Raw genomic sequence first — 27,175 nt, 5'->3', positions numbered from 1 at the left:
CAACTACCCGCCTGGACGAAAGCCATGCTTACCACCCTACAGCCGCGTGAAACTCAACGATTCGATGAGCAGCTCTCCGAACTGGTGGTCAGATACGCCGACGCAAAGTGCCAAGACGCAAGAGATCGGATATATGCTCTTCTTTCACTGATCGATCGCTCAACGAAAGAGCAGATAGTGGTGGATTACAAGAAATCTGTGCTGCAGGTCTTGTTGGAGAACTACTCGCATTGGACGAAGGACACCACACGCTCGGCGAGAGCCAGTAGAAGCTCTGGCCGGCCAGATGACTGTGTGTTCCAGCACGGCCAATTTTGCACGAACATGAAGAAAATGCTCTCGGATTCAGAGATCGAAAACCTGTGCCTCTCTGAAGATGACAGCCGGCCCGTTGAGGCGAGCGGGTTGTTCTGGGCCGGGAGCGTCTCTTCAATCACACGGATGCAGGTCATCGCATATGTGAGCGATGAAGACGTGTTCCCTCGAGAGGGAAGCCTGAAATCTGTCAATCAAGACCACACTTTCGTGCTCAGGCTCGAGGTTCGGACACGAGGTTCGAAGCACTCAATGCGTCCACGATCTTGTTTTGTGTACTCATATCACATACCTGAGGTGGATCATCTCGTCGCATGGATTGGCCACCGCGTTTTATTCCTAGTCCAGGAGACTTCCACGTTGAGCGATCACGGGAGACTTCGCCCGGCGGTATCGATCATCGGCACCGGCACCGAGATGGTAGACACTACCAATAGCAGATCCAACCATCTCCTGCGAACCCTTCGCCTTGCTCATCCTGGCACGTGGAAGAGGCAACAATTGGCCGGCGCACAATTTATCAGCCTGCCAGACCACGAACGAAGGCTGAGCGCCGACATCAAGGTCTTATGCAATGCCGCTGCCATAGTTACTCTCCTTCGCGAGTCGCGACGGAGCCGGATTACCACGGAGCTCGAGAGGCCACCGGTCGACACGCTACAATCTAGTCTATGGGCGCCGTACGTCTTCGGCATTCAACACAAGGTGTTGAACCCATGCTCAATTTGTCGAACGAATCGCATGAGCCCGCTAGTCGCCCGAGAACCAGCCCAAGACCGCTGCTTCGAGCTCGAAGAGTGCACATGTCGATGGGGGATGTGGTGACAAATCGAAGATTTGCAATTGACGTTGTCTTTGCCTCGATTTTCCGACCATGATCGTACCACTCATTCATATTATGTATACAAGCGAGCCAACGAGGAGATGGCAAATATGACGACGCTGTCCCTGCGAGAGAGTGAAAGAAAGAGGGAGAAAGAAGCGCGAGGCCAAGGGCGGCAAAAATGCAACACTCAGTTGCTACCGACTTGAGTACTGTGTCGTTCGGCGGTCAGTCTATCGTCATCGTCTTCTGCCTTACTCCATCGAATTGCACTTTCGGTGGATCCTTCGTCTTGTCATCGCCGAAATGAATGTCGTATCCAGCCTCCCGCAGATACAGCTTCCACTGGTCATCTTCTTGCACCAGATTTGCGGGCTGCGATGGTATGAAGAACCATGCAACGAGCATGCCCAAGACTGCAAATCCGGAGCCGATCAAGAACACTGCCTGGTTTCCACGTAGAACGTTGTCGCCATATGATGCAAGGATAGGCTTGAAAACACTCGTTCCAATTGCAGCCCCTGCTTTGCCAATTGCCGAGCACAAACCCATCATTTGGCCTCGTATGGATGTTGGGAAGAACTCGGACGAGGTCGCAACTATGCAAGCACCAGGGCCTGGAAGAAGAGGGTATAATAGTTAGCGATGGCTTAAGCGAAAGATGGAGGCGCGGGCCTGCTGGAAAAACTCCGTTCTCTTGCTCAAAACGGACACATCAAGCCGCCGGAGGGCAAGTTGTGCAATGAAGTATGAGCAGGAGAACGGAAGTCGTCCAAGAGACAGATCCGGACCGCTCCAGGCCTTCTGGCCTTTGTTCGTCTTACCGATTTCTCCCAATGTCAGGAACAGGCCGTAGAGAATGATGAATAAGGCTGTACGGTCCTGAATCTGGGGGAAACATCCGCCAATGATGAACCCAAGACATGCCTGAAGACCAAAGCCGAGAGCCATCGTTCGCCGCCTTCCAATGCGATCGCTGAGATACCCGCCAATGAACCCTCCTGGTAGGTAGAAGCAGTTGATCAGTGTTCCCCAGCCGTAGCTCTTCACCAGGCTATCCCCAGCATTGACGCTGGCTAGGATGCTGGATGAGAAGAGGCCGAAGGGATACGCAATGTAGTTGTAGATGAACCACGCAAGCGCGCTCCCGAGCAGCGGACGCCAGTATCGCTTCACGGCCAAATGGTAAGGAAGAATGGCATGCCTCGCCGATGACCGCCGCTCAGCACTGCTCATCGCTAAGCGGTACCTGAACCAAAAGATGGAAATGGGAGGAATGACACCCAGCGCGAACGCAATTCTCCAGACTTTGCCGTATTGCTTTTCTTCCTCCTGGAAGCACAGCAACAAGAGCAACGGCACCAGTCCAGAAAAGATGAACCCAAAAGAAGCCGACACATCCGACACCATGGCGAATATGAAGCCTCGATGCTTTCTGGCCCGCGGCGAATCGTCCGTCGATTCTGCAGTGCCTGCTCCACTCACTGGGTATTCGCCGCCAGCGCCAAAGCCAGCAATGCCTCTTGAGATGGTCAACATCCAGAAAAGTCCATTGTCACTCGTGCCGTGTGACGCGGCACTCATGACGATCCCGACCGAAAGGAAGAGTGTTGTAAGCACCGCGCCAGACCTTCGTCCCAGGCGATCGGAGATGAATCCGAACGCCAGCATGCCCAGAATAAGTCCGATAATGAAGGCATTGGTGAGCTGAGATTGCATGGCGACCGAGAGTGTATCAGGATAGATGACCGTAAGGAGGAGACCGAGCTGGCCCATCAAGGCGCTATTGTACGCATCTGAACCAATGGCGAGTCCAGAGAAGAGGACCATGAAGAAGATGGAGCGTTTCGAGTACAGCGCTGGCTCCTCTTCGACGTCCATATCGCGAACGACAATCTCGGATGGTTCCTTCATGTTTCCATCCTCGTGAGCGTTTCTGAAGCACTCGTTGATTCCTTGTGTTCCAGTGATCTCGAGTTGGCCGCTCCTGGATGCCATTTGGGCGTTGTTGTTCGGCGTCGCGGGCTGCAATGCAATCTTCGGACACCTGGCGGCGGTGTGGTGTTAGGCATCCTGCAGGCTACCGAACCGGCGGCGAGATGGGCCGTTGAGCACATCCTGTTCTTGGCCTATCTTTGGCCGATCTGGCCTATCTGGCGTGACTCCCGGGTGGAACTTGAAGTCATCAGCGATGCGAATTGGAAGATCATCGGAGTGGCATCCCTGCAGTTTGGTCAGATTCCGAGCGTTCCATTGGCTGACAGTCCCTGAGAAATGGAGAGGCCGTATTATTTCTCCGTCATCGACCAGAGTAAGATCCTGAGGTTGCCGACAGAAGAGGGGAGGGGATTGAGCGGGCCAAGACCTCTGTTCATCTCCCATCGACCTTTTTGACGGTTCATGCAACCACGACCATCCACCATGGAAAAAGCGGTACTTCCACTTGCACATCCACATACACAGAGAAAACCCGGACTCGATTGGAAAGCCAAATGCCTGTGTTTCGTGGCCACGACTGCACTGTTGATATTATGGGCATCCCGGAGTACTTATCAGCTGCACAATGAGTCAACCTCCCTCGACCCGCTGGACAATTTTCGAAAATGCTCAATCGATGCCTACCGGGCTACTGGCATGGACTTCCTCAAGACGGCAGACCCTCCTTCACTAGACGAGTACGTTCTACGCAGGGACAATCTCGCCAAAGCTTTGGCTGCAGACAACATCGACGCCTTTGCCGTCGAGCCCGGCTACACGTTCAGCTATTACGCGAACATCACACAACCTCAATGGGAAGTCTGGGAGCCCGAGGAGAGACCGTTCCTCATGATTGTCCGCCCTGTCACGCTGGCTGATGGAAATGTTGTCGCCAACACATCGTTTCTGGTCCCACATTTCGAAGAAGACCGGGCTCGACTGCTGAACATGCCCTTCCGAGACGATTTCCACACAATAACATACGAGGAGCACTGGAACTACTACACTACCTTGTATCAGTCCGACATCTGGGGCGAGACTCTCGCACCAAAAGTCATGGTCGATGAGGAAATGCGAGACTTTATCCAGCGTGGCCTGGCCTCCAATGGGTTCACGATCGTTGGTCTCGGCGGCGAAGTCGAGGCGGTGCGTCAGATCAAGACCGACGTTGAATTGGGAATCCTTCGAGCGGTCAACACAGGAACCGTGGAAGCAATCCGGGCTATGCGTACCTGTCTCAAACCCGGTCTTACTGAGAACGAAGTCGCAGACGTCTTGGACGACACCATGAGAGCGGCCGGTATGGATCCTTTCTTCGACATTGTGGAATTTGGCAAGAGTGCTGCTTTGCCACACGGCGGCTACGATGGAAGCCGAAAGTTGGAGCCAGGCATGTTCGTCTTGATCGATGTTGGAGCGCACCTCTATGGGTATAGCAGCGATGTGTGCCGGACGTTCTTCCCGCCTTTCGTCGCGAATCCGCCTCCGGAAAAGTACAATGTCACCGAACAGCTCTCTGTCTGGCAAGTCGTACTTGATGCCCAGACAGCAGCAGTGAATGCCATGGTTCCCAACGCTACGGCAGCCTCGGTCGATCTCGCAGCTCGCGGAGTGATTGGGAAGGCCGGATATGGTAAGTATTTCACGCATCGGCTTGGCCATGGCATTGGCATCAAGGCGCATGAAAGTCCATACTTGAACAAAGGCAACTTTGAGTCTCGATTGCGACCTGGAATGGTCTTTACGGCCGAGCCTGGCGTTTACGTGCTCAACGAATTTGGTGTCCGCCATGAGGATATCCTTGTGGTGAGAGAGAATGGCATAGCGGAGAACCTGAGTGGTGGGTATGCAACGTCACCTTGGGAGCCTTGATCCTGGCTAGGTGGCACTAGGTGGTCCTGCGATCCCCAAGCTTCATGTTCGACTTGATGGCAGAATCTGAGGCAAACTATCAGCATATACTCTCTGCACTACAAATCGGGACCTCATATTTGGCGGGAGGCTTTCTCGTATTTGGCGGGCGACACATACAAATTTACTATAGCAGAATCGCTGTTTTAACTTGGATGCCAAATACGTTGCAAAGGCCCACGCAACTATGTTAAAAAGCAAGGAGCCGACGTGCGAGCGTAGGAGGCTTGCCCTCCGATGCGCGCGAGCACTCGAGGCGGTCCGCAGGGCTAACATGCTATCGTCGTTGTCGAAATAGTCGTTTTAGTGACGATTGTTGGATTTTGGTGGGGCCTCCCGCCAAATATGAGAAATGCTCCCGCCAAATATGAGCTCCCTACAAATCGTCCAATTGCTGAAGACTCGGCGCCGGAGACCCATTCCGGCAGAGCTCGTCGACAATAATTCCACCAGTCGCGATCCAGTCGACAAGGTCGTCCTTGAAGTCTACCCTGTCGATTTCTGGGCCCAGAACACTCCTCGCTTCCGGGTCAACCTCTCTAAAGTCCCGCCAGAATCTCGGAGTTGAACAAGACCGGGTTACCTAGCCCAGTGCTGAAGTTGGACCGGGTATACCGGTCCTATATGAACACCCAAGTATCCGCTGCTGACACTCTTTTCCTTTCCGCAACATAACCATCGAACTGCAATCTTTCCACAATTTTCTCCACAAAACAAGAATGAACATCTTCCAGCTCTCCATGCTCCTCAGCATGGCTCTCACTGCGTTGGCGGCGTGTGATCTCGTACGCGACTCCTTCTTCCCATCCTTCACCTCGACCTCAGATGTTAACGTTGCTGAAGCCGGTGTGTTTTGGAGGGGCTCCCGACCAGCCTGATCGGTGTACGGCTACGGACTGCCAGACCTACGTTTGCGTACGTCTAACCTGAACAAAGTGGTGTTGGTTCGCTGTACTGATCTTGTTCGTGTAGGAAAATGACGGAGGTTGTGGAGCCGGGAACAATGTATGCATTCCTACGGGGGGAGGAGGAGCGGCTTGCGCCTAGCTTTGGCTCGAGCATATAGCGGTGGGCTTGGAGGGTGTAGGGGATGTGCGGAGTGTTGTTGGCACAAGTCTCACCATACGGCCTCAGGGCCGCCTGCGAGTGGTGCAACCTTCCGGGGTAATGTGCGGTCGGCGATGGCCACGAGTTATCCAGAATCTCACCAACCTGATAGCGAGAGGGTCGTCCTTGGTAGCAGACCAGACACACTCTGCCATGAGCGCTGCACGCTTGCAGTCCTTCCTGATACCAAATTCACCTTCTTCATCTACAAGCTTCTGGCCTGACAGACGATCTTCGGACGAGGAACATTCTTTCGATTTGAGTTTCCTTCCGCGACGGTAGGCTTTGTATTCTTCCGGGCCGCGGACTCCCTGAAAGTAACTCCCCAGTGCCTTCTGCATGCCCTCGACAATTCGGTCGAAAAAGGCCTTCTCACCGGGTACCTCGACCGCCTTGATAATCACTCTTCGTTCCATCCAGAATCGTGCCGCAAGATTGTCGACGCTAGTCTTCCGAACCAGCCATTCGATCTGTGAATTGTATCCAGCGAGTCGGAAGCTGAAGGAGTGGATGAACAGCCGCAGCATCGTAACGGCGGCTGTGCATGGAATACCGAGCTCCATGGCTGGCTGCATAAGATCTGACTGGACAACAGGGTCATCGACGGTAATGTCTGCCGGCGCCGTATAGAGATAGCCCAAGCCATCGGCTTTGAGGAGAGGACGATCATGGCCGCGGCAGAGGAAGCATCGTTGGCCGAGATCCACGAAGTGACAGCGGTCCGCTTTCGAAAGCTGGTCGGGAGTCTCTTCGACCAGGTCATAGTCGATTGCTAGACAGAATGAGAGGAAGCGGCGGAGACGCTCTTTGCGGTCACGTAGGGGCTTCTCGTTGTGACGGAACGTGGTCGATGTGGAACCATGTCGAATGTTAAAGCCAGGAAGTGGCTGCTGAGCCTCAATGTTGTCCTTGAAAGCCATGACTTCGATGGACGCTCTGGTGTATCCAAAGCTTCCGCAGCGTTGTTGAAGATGAAAGAAATTGGCTGTGCCTCCGAAGAATTTGTAGGAGACTAATTGATATCGCGCGAAGTTGGCCATTCGAAAAGCTACCAGGCTTCACTGGCTGGCACAGCTGAGTTTGCTCCATTGGTTCGCACAACTCCAAAGCCAGGTCCAAATCCCTACTCTGCGACGGGGGAACCTTCCTATCTTGTGGCAGAGAGTCATGCTTGAAGTTGGAGCCCGTGTCGGCCGATTGAGGATCAGAAGCCCTGATTGGGCGAAAGGGGTAAGTGTAGCGTGGCGGTATGCGGATTTGCTCATGGCCCAAATCTTGTACGTACTACAGTGCTCTGGCTGTGTAGATTGTCCTGACCACTCGGCATTCTCGCTATTGGCATGGTAACATATAGCAAGGCCCCTGGACCTTGGACTTTTGTACACGAATACCTCTTGACCGATGCAGCCCCCGTCAGGCTTGACACGATGGCACTGGTCTATCCCGCACCCTGGGCCGGACTGCTGTGCTGACCCCTATGCGTAGGGAGCTTGGCTTACAATGCCTGGTATAAGAGAGGCTGTAGGCTGTACGACCTTGTCACGGCACGACTCCAGTCCGTCACTACGCATCTATCGCTGACAGGAACAAAGAATCGCTCCGCGTGCTCCAAGGACAACGCGACAAGTGACTACGGAAACGAGCCGTCCGTTTTCGGTAGAACAGAACAAAGAGGGGAGGGCACGTCATGCTTCCGGTCCAGTCGTTCCGCGGAATGCTGCGACCGTTTACGGAGAGAGAAGCCGTAGACCTCGTTTGTTCTGCTTCATTGAAAGAAACATCGAAAGCGGACAGACTGCAGAATAACGGCTAACTTATAGCACGACCATGGCCTTTTGATCGCATCCTTTCCATTCCAACATCTTGTCATTTCTCACGATACCGAAACACCTAACATGGCGAACCAAACCCTTCTCTCCATTCCGGATGACCTCCTCCTTGAGCTGTTAGACCACTTGAACATTGAAGACTTCTCCGTCCTCAGCTCAACATGCAGGACCTTACGCAATCGTCTTGGATATGTCTCTCCCAATACCATCTTACGTCTGGCGGCAAAGCAGGCGAATGTCTTCTTTCGACCAGTGCCTCATTTCCTCGTGGCTGCGACGGCTCGCGAACTCGGCCATTGGGCACGGGAGAACGACAGTAACGAGAAGACCCTGGCTTCGACTATGGAGCGTGGTATCGAGGGACTCATGGATCTGGCACTCGGGCATTGTGGCTTGACTATGCAGCGCATACGAGAACTGCACCTCTTACGTTTTTCAATCGTCAATCCGATTACTGATCTTTTGGACACCATTGTTGGGGAAAAATGGCAGTCTACTCACAACTTTTGGGAAGGCGGAGTCTCGAACCCCAACACGATGTGCTGCGAGCCCTCGCAAACACTCTTTCATCTCGCCATCTACGGTGAGCTTTTTGGACCAGATTTTGAGGCGATTTTGGGTCAAGATCCCCATACTCGAAGACTGAGTGTGGACACACGCTTGGAGTTCATCAAGTACTGCTTGCCGGATGACGCTGCTTTCGACCACCAGGAAGAAGCCCGTGGCGTGAAGATGGCAGACGGGAGCATAGATCCTCGGCGTGCTATCAAGATGGTTGGGCCATACGCTGAAGAACATCATCAGAATGGAGAAGTTTGGACCAGATATAACGGAAACCTCGGTGTTGTGTGGGTGCTGCAAAGCTCGAAATGGCGGGCTCTTTGGGCAGACACTCGAGCTTTGGCGGGGCCCGACTTCGAACCAGGCTTTAAAGACGATTGGTGGTACCGAAAGGCTGATGGCAAAGACTGGAGACAGCGCATGTGGGAGACTGTTATGGTGTGCCAGGGGCTCAACGGCCTGGAGATGATTCGACCGGATCTCCGCGAGAAGTGGCTGCCCAAGATCAGGGAATGGAGAGAGCAGATCGCGAAGTTGGAGGAGCCCGAGTTTGTGCGAGTCGGTATGCAGGCGACGCATGAGTATCCCTATTTGCTCGGGGACTTGCGGATATGCATGAGCGGATACTGCGGAGAACATCGCCCGTCGGACGAGGATTCCGAATGACCCAGACAAGGGGAGAGTAATAGGAGACGTCCAATTGGTAAAGAGAATCTCCCTGGCCGGCTTGCCGTGTTCGTTGTTCGCTTGAAAAGCAGAAACCTTGGCCAAGTCGGCAAACAAGTAGGTGTGAGGCGTTATACTCTTCATCGCATAATTCACATCTTCCCGAGGGTCATAGTTGAGTCGTGGCAACATGCTCCACCATCTCTGCATCTTCATCAATGCTGTGTGTGTTCCTCCTCCTCATCGTCCGACTGTCTCTCCACCCCTGTCATCGCACTGCCCTCTTCAGGTGTTTTCTCTTCATCCGCTTCGTCCTCGTCCTCCCCCAGGTCGAAGCCCAAACCAACTTCAGTCTCGCTTCCATACCACTCGGTTCCTCTCACAACCTCCACAATCCAGTCTCTCGCCCTCGGCAACATCCCATGGTAATCTGGATTCTTACCCGCCTCGAACATGGCGGTATGCGCTTGCACTTCATCCGTAGCAGCGGGATTGACGCACTTGACCCACTCGCCTTTGCTCCTTCGATCGTCACGAGCGAAATTTTTGACTTGTTCGCTTTGTTGCATTCCAGGACCAACTTCAGTCTGTGATCGGGTTTGGCTGTCGCTCGCCTCATCGTGGGATCGCTTGCTTTCTGCGATCTTTTCTTGTACCTGAGGCTTCCTGGGCACGATGCAAAAGGTCCGCTCCGATTTTGCGGTGCCCTCCACGAGTCCGCCATAGTACTTTCCACCCTCGACGTCCTCCCCGAGTGCCCCGTAAAAGTTCGCGAATGCCACACCACGTTGCTGGCTCAATCGAACAACGTGTTCTACCCGCTTCTGGAGTTCCGCTCCGCGCGCCAGACAGCCGACGAATTGCAAGTGTGATCCGGCCCATGACAGTCCATTATTTATATGCGACCAATTGTAATAGGTCGCACCTGCCATTCCAGCGATCGCAGCAGCAGCACCAGTATATATTGCGTATTTCCTCAGCCAGTGCGCTCCCGGCTGTACAGCAGCTGCTGTGTCCGTCGATGAGGGAGAAGGCAGACCCTTGCTGGCGGCCACAGCCGGATCGGGTTCCGTCGCACCAGATGAGGTAGCAGACTCTCGACCAAATAGTTTCGAGGCTGTGGTATAGGCGTCGTACGCGGTCGTGCCGCTTTGCTCGGCGTTGTGCGCGATGATGCCCGGATTCAGACCGAGAAAAGGCGTGTCGAAGGTTAGTAGGGCTTGTATGTAGGGAAAGAAGAGATTCGAAGGGTCAAGAGGAGGAGAAGATGTTCCTGCCGTGGCACTGGCCGTCGTATTGGATGTTGTATCCGTGCTGTTAGATGATGACCAGGACGGTGGAATAGGTGCGTCGGCAGCTATGCTGAGGAGTGCTTCTGCTGCGACGATACCGCCCATGGAATGACCGCAGAGGATGACACGAACGGAAGGATCGACTGTTGGAGAAGGTGTACGAGCCTCGACTTCAAGGTCGATGACTTTATCGATGAGCCTTTCAAACGTGTTAGCCGAAGTGGACGTGGCGAGGAACATTGAAAAGCGTCCGGACATACCATTCCTTGAATCGAGCCACACATTCTTTCAAGTCTCCCTTCGTCTCATACTGTGGATATACGATGCTGACAACATTGAGCTGCGGTAAGGTATGTGCGATGAGAGCTCGTAGGTCTTGGGGGAACTTCTGGAAGGTGTGGTCATTTCCTTTGAAGCCGTGAATGAAGACGAGGAGGATGGTCTTCTGGATATTGACGGAAGACATTGAAGGGCCTAGGCGCGATGCGCGCATGAAAATATTGGTTGAAACTAGACTACATGCTTGAGAAATGGAAGAGGTGTGGTGATTGTCGGGAGTGAAGGTTGACGTTGAAGCGCATCCCGTCAGGTTGAGGATGACGTCGCTTCTGTGGTGTGCTGCTGCGGGCGGCGAGAGTGGTCGATTCATTCACTTCTGATTTCTGAAATATCAACGATACTCGTTCACTGTTCTCTGCTTAGCAAGCGAGCTATGAGAATGTACTGCTCGCGCAGATCAAGGCAGCGGTCATCGTCACGCTCGACTACATGCAATTCAAGCTATGCCAATCGCCTCTTTGGCCTTCTCGACTATCGGCATATCGGACGACCGATGAACGACGTATCCGATCCTTGGGAAATGCATCCTCAATCCATTCTCCAATTCAATCACCACCTTGTTCATGTTCAAACCCAGCAACTTGCCATGCTGGGGATGTTGGCCCGGGTCAGCATCGGTGGGTTCAACATACACTTCCTCGCCAGCTTTGTAGCCTAGAGGATCCTTTGCGTCAATGCCAATGTCTGGCATGGCATACTCAGAACCAAGGACAATCTCTCGAGCTTTCTCTTCATCGATCTTGTCGTTCTTCTCGATATCTTCGTCGTGCTTTGGGACGCCCTCCACCCTGATACCATAGTCAGTACTGGTTCAAGCGAAGGACGCAGGAGATGTTCGGGCTCACCATTTGTACAATTTTGGAAACTCGTCCCTGCCCATTCCTGGCTGCTTCTGCATGTCTAGCGTGAACAAAGCCCACTTGATCATCCACATGGCGTGGATGTCTGCGAGCCCACATTCACTGCCACCTATCCAGGGCCCACCCTCAGCGAGAAAGTCATGCTCGACCGTGTCCATCAACGACCGCACTTCCGAGGCAGCATTGGTCTGCAGCCTGGCGTAGTCCTTTCTACCGAACAGAGGGAATAAGTCCCTGCGGTCATTCTGGAGCTGAGCATTGTTGAACTCTGGAGGGACACATGGCAGAGCTACCCAGAAACTCCGGTAACCCCAGGCTTCGAAAGAGCGGTCTGCGGCATTGCGCTTCAGACCTTTGCCACTCTTCTCGAGAAGTAATTGAATGGCATCAATGAAGGAGGCGTTATCCGGAAACACATCTTTGCCGATCGAGAGGACTGGAACGCGGCGGTAAGTGATACCCAAATTCCGCAAGATTGGACGAGGAATGAAGAAAGGTTGCTCGCAAATCTTAAAAGGTGTGTTCGTTGCGTAGAGATAATTGCGACTTTTCTGAGAGTTGGGAGCGAACTCTGGGAGATAGTGAGCATGGTCATTGGTGTCCCTTACCGAAGGAGATGCGTACGGTAGTCCCAAGCAATGATAGGTGGTAGCAAAGACATAGTGACTTAGCTGTGGGATGTTCTCTTTTTGACTGTATGGAACGGAGAGCTTCTAGAATAACAACACTTCAAAGGGGAATCATACTTATACTCAAAGTCCTGTTCAGCCGTTGAAATGCTGCCGCCCTGATCTAGACCTTTGCCCCGCCCAGCGCGACGGATGAGGGGAAGTGGAAGACGACGGGAACGCCAATGTTCATCGTACAGCTCGATGGTTGCTACGCGGCCGGAGTTAATTATTGAGCTTCATAGCTTAGTGCCGAGATCGAGGAGATCGAATCTGTCGTGGCCGACAATATTATTAGGACGTTGTTGCTCTCAACACCACCGACAATTGCAGAAGCCAAACAGGCTCTGACAAAGCTCAATCTCCGTCATAGAAGGCATATCGAAGCATCGACCATATCGACTTTCCTCTGCACACCCATCTCGATCGGACTATTGCTATGTCTCAAGCCTCGCATCCTCAAACACCACGTCCTCGGAGAACCATAAGCGACGGCGCCTATACAGCGTTGAAACAAGCAATGACAGCTTGAAAGTTGCCACAGCTGCCCATGTCGAGGTCGCGGTCAGCCCATTCCAGGCAAATGAAGAAGTTTGCTCTCGCCTCCTCTCTTTCAAGTATTCCTCCTCTCTCCGCATCCGCTGCTGCCCTTTCTTTCGGTATTTGCGGGAGTATGGGCCTGGTGGATGTGGATCGCGCAGAATGAATTCGTGTTTGGCCAGCTCTTCGCCGTCAGCGAGATTGCCCATCAGCTCCTTGTAGCAATCGTCGCTGTCCATGTGAAGTGCCGTCGCTGTTCTCGGGCCGAAGGAGACGTGGGTCAGCTGCTGGATATGGCCATATTTGAGCATCATTGAGAGTCCGGCGGGTATGGGAACGCCACCGCTTCCGGAACGTAGGGCCTCCCTCGCGCAGACAGTGCAATTGGCGCTCAAGGTATCCCTGCGCCAGTCTTGCGTGGCCAGCTGAGCACCACAAGAACTCGTAAATCTGATCGTGTAGCTCGCGTGGGATACCCATGAGCGTGGGCTCTGCAGGTGATGTCTCTGACATGCCTGCTGGTGGGTCGAGTGTCGCAAAATTTGGTGATGAGCTGAGTGATGAGCTGAGTAATAAGCTGAATGAAGAGCTGCTTGATAAGCCGAATGCTAAGCAAAGTGGATGTTGTCGGTTTCGACAAGCAAGAGACAAAAGCGCAACAGCCCAAACGCGTTAAGCAGACGCGCTGATTCTGATACCTAGCTGGTCGATACGATCTCCTGACATGTAATTATCAGCTATGCCCACGAAATCGAATGTCAATGTCATCGTAGCTGCTTTGATCAAAAGGCAAAGAAGGTAAGCATCTAAAGAGCGAAAACGTGACCATGTGACGAAGTGAGGGAGTGAGAAGTGAGGAGACATGATTCTAGCTTGACCGCCTGCAGGGGGTCGACGCTTGGCATTTTCTGTAGTTCTACCCCTCTGTTTCTTCGATCGCTGCCCAAAACAATTCGTTCATTCACCTTTGCCAAACAACAAACACCACACTCACTCTCTTGATCGGCTCGACAACATTACGCATCGACCGCCAATACAGACCATCCACGAGATCAAATCCCAAGCTTCATCAGCCATGGCCGACGCCGAGCAGAAGGTGGACTCCACCACAGAGACCAAGCCGGAAGAGAGCAAGACCGTCACGGAAAAGGCTTCCGAGACGGCTTCCGCAGTAGCTGGCAACGTGTTTGGCATGTTCGGAGGTGGCCCTAAGAAAGAGGCGAAGAAGGACGATGACGATGCGGAGAATGACCGCTCCGGAAGTGCCAAGGCGCAGAAGGACAAGGAGAACGCGGACAAGGATGACGATGAGAAGGCCGATGAAGAGGAGGCAGATGTGCACTTCGAGCCGGTCGTGCATCTCACCGAGAAGGTTGATACGAAGACGAACGAGGAGGCCGAAGAGCAGACTTTCAAGATGCGGGCGAAGCTCTTCAAGTTCGACCGTGAGAGCAGGGAGTGGAAGGAGCGCGGCACTGGTGATGTGAGACTTCTCAAGCACAAGGAGAACAGCAAGACGAGATTGGTGATGCGACGAGACAAGACTTTGAAGGTCTGCGCCAACCACTACGGTATGTTTGGACACATTGTCGATCAGAGTTGCTGTGGTACTGACGAGATGTAGTGGTTCCGGACATGAAGCTTTCACCAAACGTGGGATCCGACCGCAGCTGGGTGTGGAACGCTGCCGCAGATGTTTCCGAGGGCGAGCCAGAGGCTTCCACTCTTGCTATTCGCTTCGCCAACGCTGAGAGTAAGTTTGGCTATCTTGTGAAAGGTGTTCGTGCTCTTTTTAACACTTTTCAGACGCCAACCTCTTCAAGGAAGCCTTCATCAAGGCGCAGCAGGAGAATGAGGTCCTCTTCAGCAAGACGGAGTAAGCCTTGCGCGCCAAACTCTCCGCCACTTCAAGCGTGCCGAGTCTTCGTTCAGTGCGCGACAAGCGCGAGACCATCTTGGCCCTCCGGTGTACCGCGCGAACCTCCACCAGCCATACCATCTGACAGTGGCCCAACAGCCATCCACGATGAATCACGGACGACTCACCCTCCGCACGACGACAGCATCATTCTGAAGCGTTCCGTTCCGCACCGACACATCATCACCCAGATTCAACTACACCCATTGCACACTTCTTGCACAATACCCTGATTATGGCCTTGTCCAAGGATAGCGCGCTACGACTGGCGCCTATGATCAATCCTTGTTCATGATCAATGGCCAGAACGAATCAATTAGCTTAGATAGACCTCCCAAAAGAACCAAGTCATGCCACCGATCAGTTTGTCGCAGAGTATCAGAGTGAGAGGGAATACGCTGCATGGTCGTAGGACTGAAGCCTCATAGCAGAGATCGATATCCATCCATGCAGAGATGAAGTGGTGGCTGGTAGTTCTCCTGGTCTCGTCTTGAGTTCGCTGCATTCGGATGGTTTTCGCTCCCCCCACGTCAACTGCCTTTCCCCACTTCATTCGCATGCCTGTCCACCTCACTTGTCTGCTTCCACCACGCGCATCGTCTCACCCGCCAATATCCGCACACTCACACACGCCTCACTCTTCACATTATCTGAGGATTCACCACGACAATCCCGTGACAGACTCTGGCGACCTCGCGATTGTTTGCTCGTGACGACCGAGACCGCAGCGCAAGCACGCCCGCTCACCGAAACAACGAGAGCTTGCGCGACTTCACTGCATTTGCTTCTGATCGCGCGTTTGCACGCTTTCACACTGCGACTCACTCACAATGCCAGACGTACGTATAAGGTATCTTTCTTTGTCTTGCTCAACTCACACCGACTCTACGACATCCACGACATCCACGACATCCACGACATCCACCATTCCTCACTCAATCAGACCTACCTTCAACACTACCACGATGCCTCCACGCAACGCTAACCGAGTCGCAAACGTGCAGGTCAAACGAACCGTCAAGCTGGTCACCCAGCAGCGCATCCTGTGAGTCCTCAACCGATCAAGGAACGTCCATACGCGCACATCCTAACGACTTTACAGCCCAGAGCAAGATGAGGGCTCCGAAATTCCCATGCGCGGATGGGAGATCTCCATCTTCCTAGTTGGCTCGGACGGCGAAGAACTTCCCGCGACCTGCTTCGAAAAAGCGACATATCTGCTCCACGAGAGTTTCGGCAAGAGAGCTAAGCAAGGTAGGTCGCAACGATACTCAAAGAGCTTGGGAGTGAAGAAGAATTAGCAGGACATGTGAAGAGGGACAACAAAGCTGACGCATGTGCGTAGTTTTCAAGAATGCTCCATTCACCATCAAGGAGACGGGATGGGGCGAGTTCGACATGCAGATCCAGCTCACTCCGATCGGTGCTCCCAAGGGTGGTGATCAGACCTTGCCGCATGATCTCAACTTCCAGCAGGAACAGTACGAGAGCACGCACAGCGTCGTAAGTTCCGATCGTCCGCTATCACAATCGCGCACATACTGAACTCCTTCACAGACCTTCCGCAATCCCAAGGGTGAGCTCCTCGAGCGCTTGAAGGACTCCGCACCCGCGGGCGAAGCCACCAACGGCGCAGCCCCTCCGAAATCCGACAAGAAGCGTCAGAAGACCAGCCGCAACGTGGACATGGAAAAGCTCGCCGAAGCCCTCCCACAGCTAGCAGAGGACGACCTCCTTCAAGTCGTGCAAATGGTACATGACAACAAATCCGATGAGACATACACCAAGAACGACGTCGAAAGTGAGTCTCTCTGATCATCAGAACCCCGCGACTAACTTATTTCCGCGTTTGTGCACCTTCAGATCCACGCCGAAACTGACATTCGACCTACAGACGGCGAGTTCCACGTCGACCTCTATACCCTTCCGGATCCGCTCATCAAGATGCTCTGGGACTTCACCGAGAAGCGCGTCGATATGGCCACCTTGGCATAGGATGCCCACGGTGCTGCTGCGAACAGCGCTTCTGCTTCGGCGAAGGCTCAGGGCAAGCTACAGAGGAAAGATTCTGCATCGGCTTCGCCGGCTCCAACGGGAAGGGCCACCAGGCGCGCCAACTCGACTTTGGCAATTGCCAATTGATTGATTATGTTTTTGTGGTTTATGCTGGAAAGCGCGAACGGGCAGTGTCCTGAAGTGGACATGGATCGGTCGGACAGACTGCTCCGGTTTTCTCCTCGATACCCGGACGTTTTCTCAGGTGTACCATGCTTGTGACTTGGACCTTTACGTGCTGAGGGTAGGCAGAATCCATACGACGAGGGATGAAATGAATGCCACGGAAATGGCGCAGACGAACCAGAGCGAAGGCGTTTTTGAGGCGTGCTTGATATGCTCAACCGAAGCTCAAAAGGATTTCTATTCGACGGGCGGACTAGCTTCTTGCGGCGAACGACAATGGAACAATGCAAAAGTCATGATACTTCATGGGTAAATTCCAGTGTGCATACGGTGCCTGATGCCAATACGTGATCACGGTGTCAAGGCTGGTCTCAATGCTCCCATGCTAGAATTACTCTAGATATGTATGTATGCACACGCATGCAACCATCCCCAATGCTCGCGAAGCCATCACGGCGATCCCATGCTAACCTTATGCCATGTAACGAATGCTCATCATATCATTCCTCATTATGCAAATGCCGATGTCGCTCTCACAAGCCTCCATACCCACCCTCACCTCTCCCCTCAGCCAGCAACCTCGCCCTCTCATCCCGCCCTTCCACATCCCGTATTCCCACCGGCACCCATCCTCTCATCCACCCACTAACCCGTCTCCAATGCCACTTTCCTCTCCTACTCCCCTCTCCATCCTCCCGTTCCAGCACCACCAATCCCTCCTCCTCCTCTCCACTCCGCCCATAAACCCAAAACTGCACCCCCATCGCCGCGTCCATCCCCAACACCCCCGCGGCACCCAACCAAAACGGCATGGCGGCCATTCTCCATTCCCACATATCGCTTCCTTCCTCTCCGACCCAGCCATGTCCGCCGTAGGGCTGGAAGTCCGACCATGCGCAGGGATTGGTGAGTAGAGCGGAGGAGTAGAATAGATTCCCGCAAAAGGCGGCGAGGAAGAGGAGGGGGGAGAGGCCGGCGACGGATTTCCGGCGGTGGTTTTGGAGGAGTTGGGGAGCGCGGGAGGCGAGGTAGAGGGCTGTTGAGGTCCAGGAGAGGAGGGTTCCGGCGTTTTCGAGAGGGGTCGAGGGAGTGGAGTTGGTGGGGGAGAGGATTGCCGAGGGGGAGGATGGGAGAGGTTTGGCTTGCGCCATGACGATGAGGCAGGCGAGGAAAAGAATGGTACGAGGGGACGGCGATGGGCATGGTGAGTTGGAGGGAGCGCCGAGACGGTGGATGGTCGGTGAGCGAGAAGAGGAAGATGGGGTGAGTTTCTCATCTTTTTCGTCGCGTTGGAAGGTTGGTGTGCGGAAGATCACCCTAGGGCGGGTCGGGTGAGGAGTTTCACCTGGAGTGAGGTCGTCAGCTCCCACGTTCTCGTCAACATACCATGCCACTCGAGCGGACGCTAGCTCACCGTTGACCCTCATCGGCTCGATATTGCCTCTTTCATCAGCACCATCCAGACTGCCATCCGCATCTCCTCTCCTCTTCCTCCAAACCCTCAACACCGGACTCCCGTGCTTCAAGCCTTCATACCAAACCCACTGCCCAACCAAACAGACATCCACGAAAACATAATAGCATCCGATCGCCACCTGCCACGGCGCCTGATGCGTGAACAGCGCTCCCAACAGATTGCTAAAGTCTCCTAGACACCACTCCACGAGGAAGAATATCGATAGTCCGGCGGTGGATTGTATTCGAGCGTTTTTGATAATTTGCGGGAGCTGGGCGAAGAGCCAGGCGAGGATGCTCAAGCCGCCGAGGAGGTTGGAGGTGAATGCTAGAGGGGTAGGGACGCAGACGTGGAAGACGGATGAGAAGCGGAGGAGGAAGTCGTTGGTCGGAGTGCAGTAAGGTGGGAGAGCGGGTTCGAGGAGGGTGGAGTGCAACCAGGGTTCCATGGTGATTGTGGCTTTGGTGTTGTCAAGGGCGAGGAGTGCTAGACATTCGTATCGATAAGGTAGGCAAAAAGATGATCTCTCGCGATTCGAGTATTTCTGCTCGGTCTGGTCGCGAGGCTCTTGGTATGGGTACTGGACCTCTCGTAGTGGAGGGGTCGCCTGACGCGAATAGCTCGGCGTGAACCCTCAGCCACGCGCTTGAGCTGTCTTGATTCTTGGAGGTCCTAGATCAAAGCTCGAGTATCTTTGCTATGATACGGAATGCCGTCTAATATGCCGTGCCGTTCTGGCCGTAGTCGTGTATGTCCTCGGGCGTTCAATGCAGGAAGCAGTAGCGAAGAGAGATGCGTAGGAAATGGTCTCAATTATGGAAGAGGAAGTCGATAGCGGTGAGTCCAGCGAAGCAGCATCGACGATGCAAGAAGACAATGAGAAGGCGAAGATGACGATGAGTCGCAGCAGGAAGAGATAGAAGAACCTAGGGAAACAACTATACGGCGCCGAATCGATGGAGAAAGTGGTAAGTATAGCAAATAGGTAGTCCCGTCATACCGCAGCGTGTGTCAGCGAGATTAGCATTAGCAGCGTCGATCCGTTCATGTCATCGGATGAAGGAAGTCCCCAGACGCAACGTCTCACTCTCACCGAAGTCAGCAGATAGCGCGCCATGACTGGCCGCAGATAGGCCTCTCAGGCAAGACACTCCTCAGATGACCGTCTCCCCCGCCGTGCGTTCGAATCGTTGGGTGGGATGCGGAGAAGGGGACGCGAGAGATAACAGATAAGCCTGCAGATCTACGACCTAATAAGAAGGCGCGCCGACCAGTGTCGCCGAAGTCCGGGGTAAAAAGGCTTGGCAATCATGAGCAAGCTGCACGTGATACAGGTCGGGATCATTCACCTGCTTTGCGGGCTATAAGGAAACTAGACTAAGCTAGGTCCATAAAGACAGTGCGGTCTGCTCTGAATACAGATGCCACATAAATTCAATCTCAACCAACTCCCGGACCTGCGATGTCCACTCAACTCTGAATCTCGATGAGCAGCTCAGCGAGCCCGATCTTTGCAATGTCCTTCTTCACTGCTCCTTGAAATACCATGGCTCTTCTCCTTCGCGATACCTGTCTCCAGGAGTCTTGAACGGCACACTCAGCAGACCATCAAAGACGGAGAAGTCGACCATTCCAGTCCTCTTTGGCATCGACTGCGGGACTGGTCGTGGTACCTCCGGTTCCTCTGAATCCGATGCTTCGCTCTCGGTCTCCGAGTCCTCTCCGTCCGTCTGCTGTGCCCGCTTATTACTCCTGACAACTGGCTTGGCCTTCGGCTTGGCTTTGTCGGTCGGCGGAGTCTCGTCCTCGCTCTCAGTCTCCGAGTCCTCACCATCCTCCTGTTCATTCTTCTTTGCTGCCTTCTCATCCGCGGCGAACTGACCATCCTTCTTCTCTCCTTCGCCATTCTCTTCTATCATCGAGGCTTCCAAAACCCTCTCCCTCGACACCGGCAGAAGAACACCGCACTCCCAGTTCCTGCAAGTGATCGTATTCACCTTGCGATCCTTTGGCAAAGTTCCCCAAGCGCTTGGCGACATGTTCGACGAGCCCACATATGCCCAAGCCACATCCTCCGTCTCACCTGCTTGCGCGCCCGCACTGGCTCGCTTGCCGCGAGCAAGGAGGATCTTGTTGTGGCTGAGGAGGCCGGTGCGGGTGCTCTTGTAGTCGCGGAAACAAGCGCGAGGGAAAGTGGAACCTTCAAAGTAGTTGCGCGCAATGCAAAGTGTGCCCGCTGCGCCGGCTGTGGAAACTCGCACAGTGGAAGCGGTAGGAAAGTAGATTCGCACCTTCTCGCGCACATTGTCAGGCTTGGCGACTGTGGAGGCCTTTTTGCGATCAAAGAATGTGGATGCTGCTTTGGACTTGGCCTCCGCAGCTTGTGCGATCAAGCTGATGCCTTTGGCGGCGGAATGAAAGTCTCGCAAGTAGTTGTCATTCAGTCGTCCAATCGACGATGCTGCGAAGTCGAGTTCCAAGTCTTGTGTCGCCAAGTTGAGTTGCTTGACAGCCTTGCTGAGTCCCATCAGGCCTGTCCGCTCTGCTTCGTCGCGAAAGTGCATGCCTCCGACCGTGTGAACAAAGGCCATATCTTTGGTTGCGGAGAAGTCGAACTTCAAAACGCCAGTGCGAACATCGTCATCAAGTCCTTGTTGTTCAAGGAAATAAATGAGTTCTTGTCCAAATGCGGGCAGGTCTCCTGCTTCCGAGATCTTGCCATCTGCGAGCCGTGGAAGGTCGACCATGAATACCGAATTTTCCATCTGTCCAGTCTCGCCCCAGTCGAAGTTCAGGAGGTTGGCGGTCGGGATGGCAATGCGCAGTTTGTCGGGGTGGAAGAGGAGCATCAGCTTCGAGTGCATGCAGTTGATCAAGCCCTTCATATTTGGGAAGCACAGTCGAAGAAAGGAGCTCATGTAGCTAGCCTCTCTCTGCCATTGCTCTCGGTCCTCCTCATTCTTGGCCTGCATGACAAAAACACACTTAGTGCTTCCTCCTTTGGGTGGAACCTTCAGCTTGGACATGACCCATTCGACATCCCATTGATATGCCGAAAGCACTGCGATTTTGAGAGATTGCGCTTCGAGAACTTCTTCGAGTTTGATATCGTTGCCGGTGCGTGCGTGTCCAAACGCCCTGATATCAGTTTAGCGAATAGCTCGACAATACATTCATGCTGAAAGCTTACCATGTCTTCTTCACAACACCATGGGGGTATTTGATTGCACCGGCAGGGAGGGCATTCGGGTTTCCGACCGGCTGTCCATTCGCAACGACGTTCACGTCCTGGTTAGCAGGCCTCGAACTCATCGAAGCAATCGCCTTGTTCGCAGCATCCGGCTTCCTGTCTTTCTGGCCTTGTTCGATCAGACCAGAGAACGAGAACGTATTGAGCCTCGCGCCACTCGGAAGTTCAACAGTCGTCTCCTTCATCTTCGGCGCTTTCCTAGAGCTCCGAGGAGGGGAAATCGAGCGCTCACGCTTGCGGGAGGCGAGGCGCGCGAGACGTTCTTCTTCCATGGCTTTGCGATCCAATTTGAGTGCTGCCAATGGATTTGATGTTGTGTCGGTGTTCTCGCTATCTGTAGGCAACGACCTGTTTGAAACCATTTTGAGTACTTCCTAAAGTCTGGCAGGTGGTGTTGCAGATGTAGGTCGGAGGTTATCTTGAAGGCGCGGTTGTGACCAGAGTCAACACAGAATAAGATTATGGCAAGACAATCATTAGCCAAAGTTGATGTTGTGACTCTCGTTCCAAGTTGGAGTGTTGTTGATGACCTGATGTGTTGTTCCTGTCAGATGTAGAAAGTGAAGTGGACGACGCGCTAGGTTGCACCATCCCTGCACGCTCTTGGCCCCCAAACTTTGCTCGACATGACCAAGAACAGGGCATTCTACAGGTACACCTTTCTGGAGGTCAAAGTTGGTGAGACGACAAGGGCTAGCTGTACGACCATTGCATGAACACGTGACACGATCTGCACAAATCAAAATCGCTCATAGTTGAGAAGGTTACTGCTACTCGCCCCTGCTGGATATCTTTTTCCTAATACTCTGGAATCGTTCGCACTCATTATGTTTTCTTCCAATCTGAACGCCACTTGTGATGCCTGCCCATCCTTCGAAGCAATTCGTCTCCCGATTTACATGTCATAACTCGCCGCGATGCCCGGCGCCGGACCCTCCAGGTCCACTCTCTGAACTCGAATGCGGATGTCCGCGCTCTCCCGCACCAGATTGCCAAAGTATTTCCTGGCCACCTCGCTCTCAGTCTTGATCTTGTCGGTCTCCTTTTTCTGTTCTTGGATATGCTCGACGCTGCGCTGCAGTCCCTCGCGGAGCTTGTCGGCCGGGTACTTGAGCGCGCGGCGGACTTCGGAGCTGATGCGGTGCGCGTTTGAGTGGGTGTAGTCAAGCGCGGCGAGTTGGGCGGAGAGCTTGGTGCTGAGCCGTTTGGGAAGGGAGTTAGGGATCTGGGAGACCGCGTAGGATATACTGAGGGAGACTACGTCGAGATTAGTATTGAGCCGGTCTGAAGACTAGAGGATAACATACCAGCCAAGATCAAGCCCGGGATGATTAGTCGCCGGAGATTGCTCGATCCAACCAATTTTGTCGCAGTCAGAGCGCCGTCCATCCACCCTACACCACCGAGCATTCGGCCACCCACAACGCCGGCGACTGTAACGGCCATGCTTGTACCGGCCACTTTTTCTTGCCGTTGCCACAAACCTGCGACGTCGAAGAAGTCCCAGATCTCCGCTTCGAAGTCAACCTGTCGAGCGAGAGCATCTCGGCGACTTCTGAACATCTTCTCTGATCGGAATGTGAGATCCACGTATTTGTCCTGTAGATGCATGATGCCGAGATTTTTGATACCACTGACGCCTTGAACCGTCTTCTCCCTCGCACGCTCCTCGCACCATCGTACAGTTTCCGTGATTTGATTCAACATTGCCGCTTTGAGGTCATCGGCATAGTTATACGCGCCAAAAGCGCCCGGATATTCGACTCCGAGATCGCTCTCTGCCACTCGAGAGATGATGTCGGTGATGCTCGATCGTGTCAAAGCGTAGACGTCGTTCGATGTCTGGTCGATGTTATTCGCGACAGCTTCGTCGGCCTCGGTTCGTGCTTTCTTCGACTTCTCAAACACGGGTTCCAGATTGCGGAGCTCTTCAGTAACACGGTCGAGCTCATTCTGTGCGACGTCCTTGTTCACCGTGGCTAGAGTGCCCAAGTCACCCAGGACATTCATAAGATACGTCTTCGCAGGCGCCAGCTTCGATCGAGCTCGCTTCTCGAGTACGAATCGTCTGAGTGATGCTTCTAGCTCACCAAAGTCGTTCTCGGCCTCTTTCTGCTTCCCTTTGCCTTTCTTATCCGGTGGAGTACCAGAATCGCCGTGCTTACCGGACGGCTCATCGTCATCATGATCGGGTCCAGGCCTGTCATCGCCACCATCGAAGGATGCGCCGCCACCTGAGCCACCAGCGCCGATGTTGCCGCCGGGGCCACCTGGGGGTGATGAGACTGGTATGGCATTGCTAGAAACGAAATGAACGAGCTCGGAAGACTCCTTGAACGTGGCGGGGCTCAGATGAGCAATCTGCTTGAGGATCATCTCTTGACATCGATTCTTATCGCGGATGTTGTCGAAGCCGTTGACGACCATGAACATGTAAGCCTTCTCCTGAGCAGCGTTGAAGATGAACTCCTTTGCGGATAATGTGAAGTGGTTGGCGGCTGAAACAACGAACACGACAACATCGATCTCTTCTTGTCGAGCAAATACCGCAGTGGTCTTCAGTGAGTCGTTGTTCAGACCAGGGGCGTCAATCAAAGCAATGTCAACCACGCCATTGTTTAGCAATGACTGGTCGACAGTCCGGATGTCCTTGATGTAGATCTTGCAGCTAGAGTAGTGGTCGCTATCAACCACGATGTCCTCAAGCTGCTTCAATTGGAAGACCCGGTACGAGCTCTCATCGTTCCTGTTGTAAGATGACCCATGAGGAATTGCATGAACCTCCTCAATGCCACCATTCTCTCGGACATCCAGCACCTCGCAGAAAATGCTTGTGCAAGGTTGCTGATCCTCAGGAAGGACCTTCCTCCGCAGAAGAGCATTGCAAAAGGTCGACTTGCCAGCGTTCAGATCACCTGTTACCAGGACTTTGCTGGAGGTGTCCTCGATTCGTTCTCGCAGGGCAAAGAGATGCCGTATGCTGTTGTTGATCTGATTGTCCAACAGAGAGGCCACAGATGCCTTTTCGAGCGAGTGTACAATTTCCGCTTGCGGCAGTCCCTCCATCTTCAATTCGATCTTGAGTACTGAGAACTCTCGAGCAAGCTGTGGTGTGACGAGCCGTGGCTCGACTTTAGGCGAGGTTGCTTCGGGTGTTGGTGACGGGTGCTCGCCAAGCTCTCCTAGAGATGTTCCAGCACGTTGTGGAGGCTTAGGACGGACAGACGGTGCGACTGCGCGATCGACACCCACAGTCGACTGTGTATGTATCATCCCAGGCCGAGCATCCGGTCTCGCGGCGGGCGGTGATGGTGGTCGCTGTACGGTCGGATAATGCGCTGGCCATTTTGCATTCATCTCCTGCAACTTTTTCAATGTCTCCACCGTCTGGTTGATCGCGCGGCCAAGCGCCGTACGGTTCTGGTTGTAGAACAGCTGATGCACATGGCTTGCGAGCGCATGCTTTTCGTGCTCTGAGGCAGGATTGCTCTCGCCAGGTCCAAGTGGTGTGTGTTCTGGTGTGAAGCGATCGGCCGTTGGACCCGGATGCCATACATTCTGCATCGACTCGTCGCCCGTGACGCTTCCTCCATATCCAGAATCTTCGTCCAAGATCGCCTGAAGTCGTGCGGCGCTCTCAGATGTGGACCCAGATCCTACAGTCATATACTGAGGCCGTAGAGCAGGGCCTCGTCGAGTGGCGGAGGCGCCTTCGCTTCCGCCTCGATCGGACAGGCCATCGCCGTGCGGTTTGCTCGAACTCATTGCGGTGAAGCCTCGATTGGTGGCATCGTGCGAGTCAGTGTGTGGAGGTTGTCGTCGTGGTTGTCTGAAAACACAGGTCGCGCATCAAGAGTTATGCACGGCGCATCATGTCATGGCCCGTCCGCGGTACATTTTAGCTTTCATGCGGTCCAGCCCGACAGCCCGACTTCCGCGACCAAACCCTTTGTGATCTCGTGGGAGCCGATCAGCACATGACGACCGTCCACTGTCAACCCAGCAATCAACACAGCACCACTTGATCCACGCGCGAAAGCTACGACACTCTCTCGTCAAAAACACGATCTTTTGCTTGCCCCCAAGCTTGACTGAACCCTTTGGTTGCATAACGACGCATCGAATCCCACATCGCAATCATGAACGTGAGTGAGCGCCTTCCAGCTTACTGTGTACAACGTGTTTGACCTCATGGAGTAGATCGTCGAATGGGCCTTTGGCAAACGAATGACACCGGCTGAACGTCTGCGCAAACATCAACGAGCCCTCGAGAAAACCCAACGAGAATTGGACCGCGAACGAACGAAGCTCGAGAACCAAGAGAAGAAGCTCGTGCAGGAGATCAAGAAGAATGCGAAGAATGGACAGATGGGCGCGGTGAAGGTTCAGGCGAAGGATCTAGTCAGAACACGGCGGTACATCCAGAAGTTCTACCAAATGCGAACACAATTGCAGGCCATATCGCTACGGATACAGGTATGCAACGGACAGGTTCGAGCCGCACTCGCATTGAGCTGACCCAGCCTTCGCAGACTGTGCGCAGTAACGAACAGATGATGCAGAGTATGAAGGGCGCGACACAACTCCTCGGCAGCATGAATCGACAAATGAACCTCCCAGCCCTTCAGCGAATAGCGATGGAGTTCGAGAAGGAAAACGATATCATGGACCAACGACAAGAGATGATGGACGATGCGATCGATGATGTTACTGGATTGGAAGACGAAGAGGAGAGTGAAGAGGTCGTCACGCAAGTGCTCGACGAGATTGGTATCGATCTTGGACAATCGGTAAGCTTAGTTGGTCTGTCTCTGTCAACAGCTTTGCTAACACAAAACAGCTCGGGGAGACTCCACAAGGGCTTCAAAAGAATGCAGTGTCGAACGGGAAAGTTGCACAAGCAATCGGCGGTGGCGCAGATCCGGGCGACGACGACTTACAAGCAAGACTGGACAGTTTGAGGAAGTGAGGAAGATGCTGGGAACGCGAATTGCGAAGACGCAGACGTGGGTCTCCTTTGCGATGAACTTGCATTATTTGCATTCGGATGAGTAACAAGCCATCACGGTCTTGATAGCTCGACATTGGCATCAAGCGATCACTATGGACGCAGCACATAGCCAGATGTGCTGATGGAGTCCGGCAATATGCTGCCTGACCTGTTCATGCAATGGGTAGGGCTATTTGGAGACCGCAGAGACGGCCCTGCAGATGGGTCTTGGACCCTCATCGTTCTGGACTGCTTCTACAGGAGACGCTTGCAGGGATGTGACATCGATCGCATAAGGCTACGAACTTGGATTCAGCGCTCTTTCGCAGTTCGAGATGCCTCATTTGTAGAAGGCTCCGTCCTGTTCCAAATGATGGGCCCTACTCCATCAGTGCCTACATTAAGCACCCTCCACCTTTGTACCATCGTGTTGTGACAATCTATGCGGCATATGTTCGACATACCCAGAACACGGGCCAGTGACCCCGCAGA

General features: G+C 53.7%; 10 protein-coding genes across 10 annotated transcripts; 5 read left to right on the top strand and 5 right to left on the bottom strand.

The window, feature by feature from the left end:
* Positions 1–1,366: 1,366 nt before the first annotated feature.
* On the bottom strand, positions 1,367–3,019 carry MYCGRDRAFT_35932 (uncharacterized protein; the record flags this gene model as incomplete). The annotated part of the gene is made up of 2 exons (XM_003854782.1): positions 1,367–1,755; positions 1,963–3,019. 2 exons carry the CDS (start codon positions 3,017–3,019, stop codon positions 1,367–1,369), a joined length of 1,446 nt encoding a protein of 481 aa, XP_003854830.1.
* Positions 3,020–3,559: 540 nt separating this feature from the next.
* On the top strand, positions 3,560–4,987 carry MYCGRDRAFT_35862 (peptidase M24; the record flags this gene model as incomplete). Its single annotated transcript, XM_003855633.1, has 1 exon — positions 3,560–4,987. The coding sequence occupies one exon, from the start codon at positions 3,560–3,562 to the stop codon at positions 4,985–4,987; it is 1,428 nt and encodes a 475-aa protein (XP_003855681.1).
* A 726-nt stretch (positions 4,988–5,713) lies between these two features.
* Positions 5,714–6,338, top strand: MYCGRDRAFT_79286 (uncharacterized protein; the record flags this gene model as incomplete). Its single annotated transcript, XM_003855634.1, has 3 exons — positions 5,714–5,811; positions 5,870–5,941; positions 5,999–6,338. 3 exons carry the CDS (start codon positions 5,767–5,769, stop codon positions 6,071–6,073), a joined length of 192 nt encoding a protein of 63 aa, XP_003855682.1.
* Positions 6,339–9,404: 3,066 nt separating this feature from the next.
* MYCGRDRAFT_37674 (uncharacterized protein) lies at positions 9,405–10,947 on the bottom strand (the record flags this gene model as incomplete). The annotated part of the gene is made up of 3 exons (XM_003854781.1): positions 9,405–9,698; positions 9,846–10,680; positions 10,742–10,947. 3 exons carry the CDS (start codon positions 10,945–10,947, stop codon positions 9,405–9,407), a joined length of 1,335 nt encoding a protein of 444 aa, XP_003854829.1.
* Positions 10,948–13,857: 2,910 nt separating this feature from the next.
* MYCGRDRAFT_68026 (uncharacterized protein) lies at positions 13,858–14,768 on the top strand (the record flags this gene model as incomplete). The annotated part of the gene is made up of 3 exons (XM_003855635.1): positions 13,858–14,459; positions 14,513–14,641; positions 14,695–14,768. The coding sequence occupies 3 exons, from the start codon at positions 13,964–13,966 to the stop codon at positions 14,766–14,768; spliced, it is 699 nt and encodes a 232-aa protein (XP_003855683.1).
* Positions 14,769–15,407: 639 nt separating this feature from the next.
* MYCGRDRAFT_99027 (uncharacterized protein) lies at positions 15,408–16,801 on the top strand (the record flags this gene model as incomplete). Its single annotated transcript, XM_003855636.1, has 6 exons — positions 15,408–15,645; positions 15,811–15,851; positions 15,909–16,060; positions 16,152–16,309; positions 16,364–16,607; positions 16,701–16,801. 6 exons carry the CDS (start codon positions 15,637–15,639, stop codon positions 16,799–16,801), a joined length of 705 nt encoding a protein of 234 aa, XP_003855684.1.
* A 719-nt stretch (positions 16,802–17,520) lies between these two features.
* Positions 17,521–19,338, bottom strand: MYCGRDRAFT_68020 (uncharacterized protein; the record flags this gene model as incomplete). The annotated part of the gene is made up of 2 exons (XM_003854780.1): positions 17,521–18,350; positions 18,501–19,338. 2 exons carry the CDS (start codon positions 18,889–18,891, stop codon positions 17,521–17,523), a joined length of 1,221 nt encoding a protein of 406 aa, XP_003854828.1.
* Positions 19,339–20,563: 1,225 nt separating this feature from the next.
* On the bottom strand, positions 20,564–21,361 carry MYCGRDRAFT_35953 (uncharacterized protein; the record flags this gene model as incomplete). Its single annotated transcript, XM_003854779.1, has 1 exon — positions 20,564–21,361. A coding segment is annotated over one exon (798 nt), but the record flags the coding sequence as incomplete, so codon positions are not given.
* Positions 21,362–22,588: 1,227 nt separating this feature from the next.
* Positions 22,589–25,461, bottom strand: MYCGRDRAFT_68017 (uncharacterized protein; the record flags this gene model as incomplete). The annotated part of the gene is made up of 2 exons (XM_003854778.1): positions 22,589–22,950; positions 23,001–25,461. 2 exons carry the CDS (start codon positions 25,456–25,458, stop codon positions 22,589–22,591), a joined length of 2,820 nt encoding a protein of 939 aa, XP_003854826.1.
* Positions 25,462–25,893: 432 nt separating this feature from the next.
* Positions 25,894–26,662, top strand: MYCGRDRAFT_35593 (uncharacterized protein; the record flags this gene model as incomplete). The annotated part of the gene is made up of 3 exons (XM_003855637.1): positions 25,894–26,169; positions 26,226–26,483; positions 26,534–26,662. Coding segments are annotated over 3 exons (663 nt in total), but the record flags the coding sequence as incomplete, so codon positions are not given.
* Between the last annotated feature and the right edge of the window lie 513 nt (positions 26,663–27,175).

The sequence above is a fragment of the Zymoseptoria tritici genome, chromosome 2 (genome assembly GCF_000219625.1).
Source record: "Zymoseptoria tritici IPO323 chromosome 2, whole genome shotgun sequence".
NCBI lineage: Eukaryota > Fungi > Ascomycota > Dothideomycetes > Mycosphaerellales > Mycosphaerellaceae > Zymoseptoria > Zymoseptoria tritici.
Note: the sequence above shows the minus strand (reverse complement) of the source record. Positions and strands in the feature narration are given on the sequence as shown.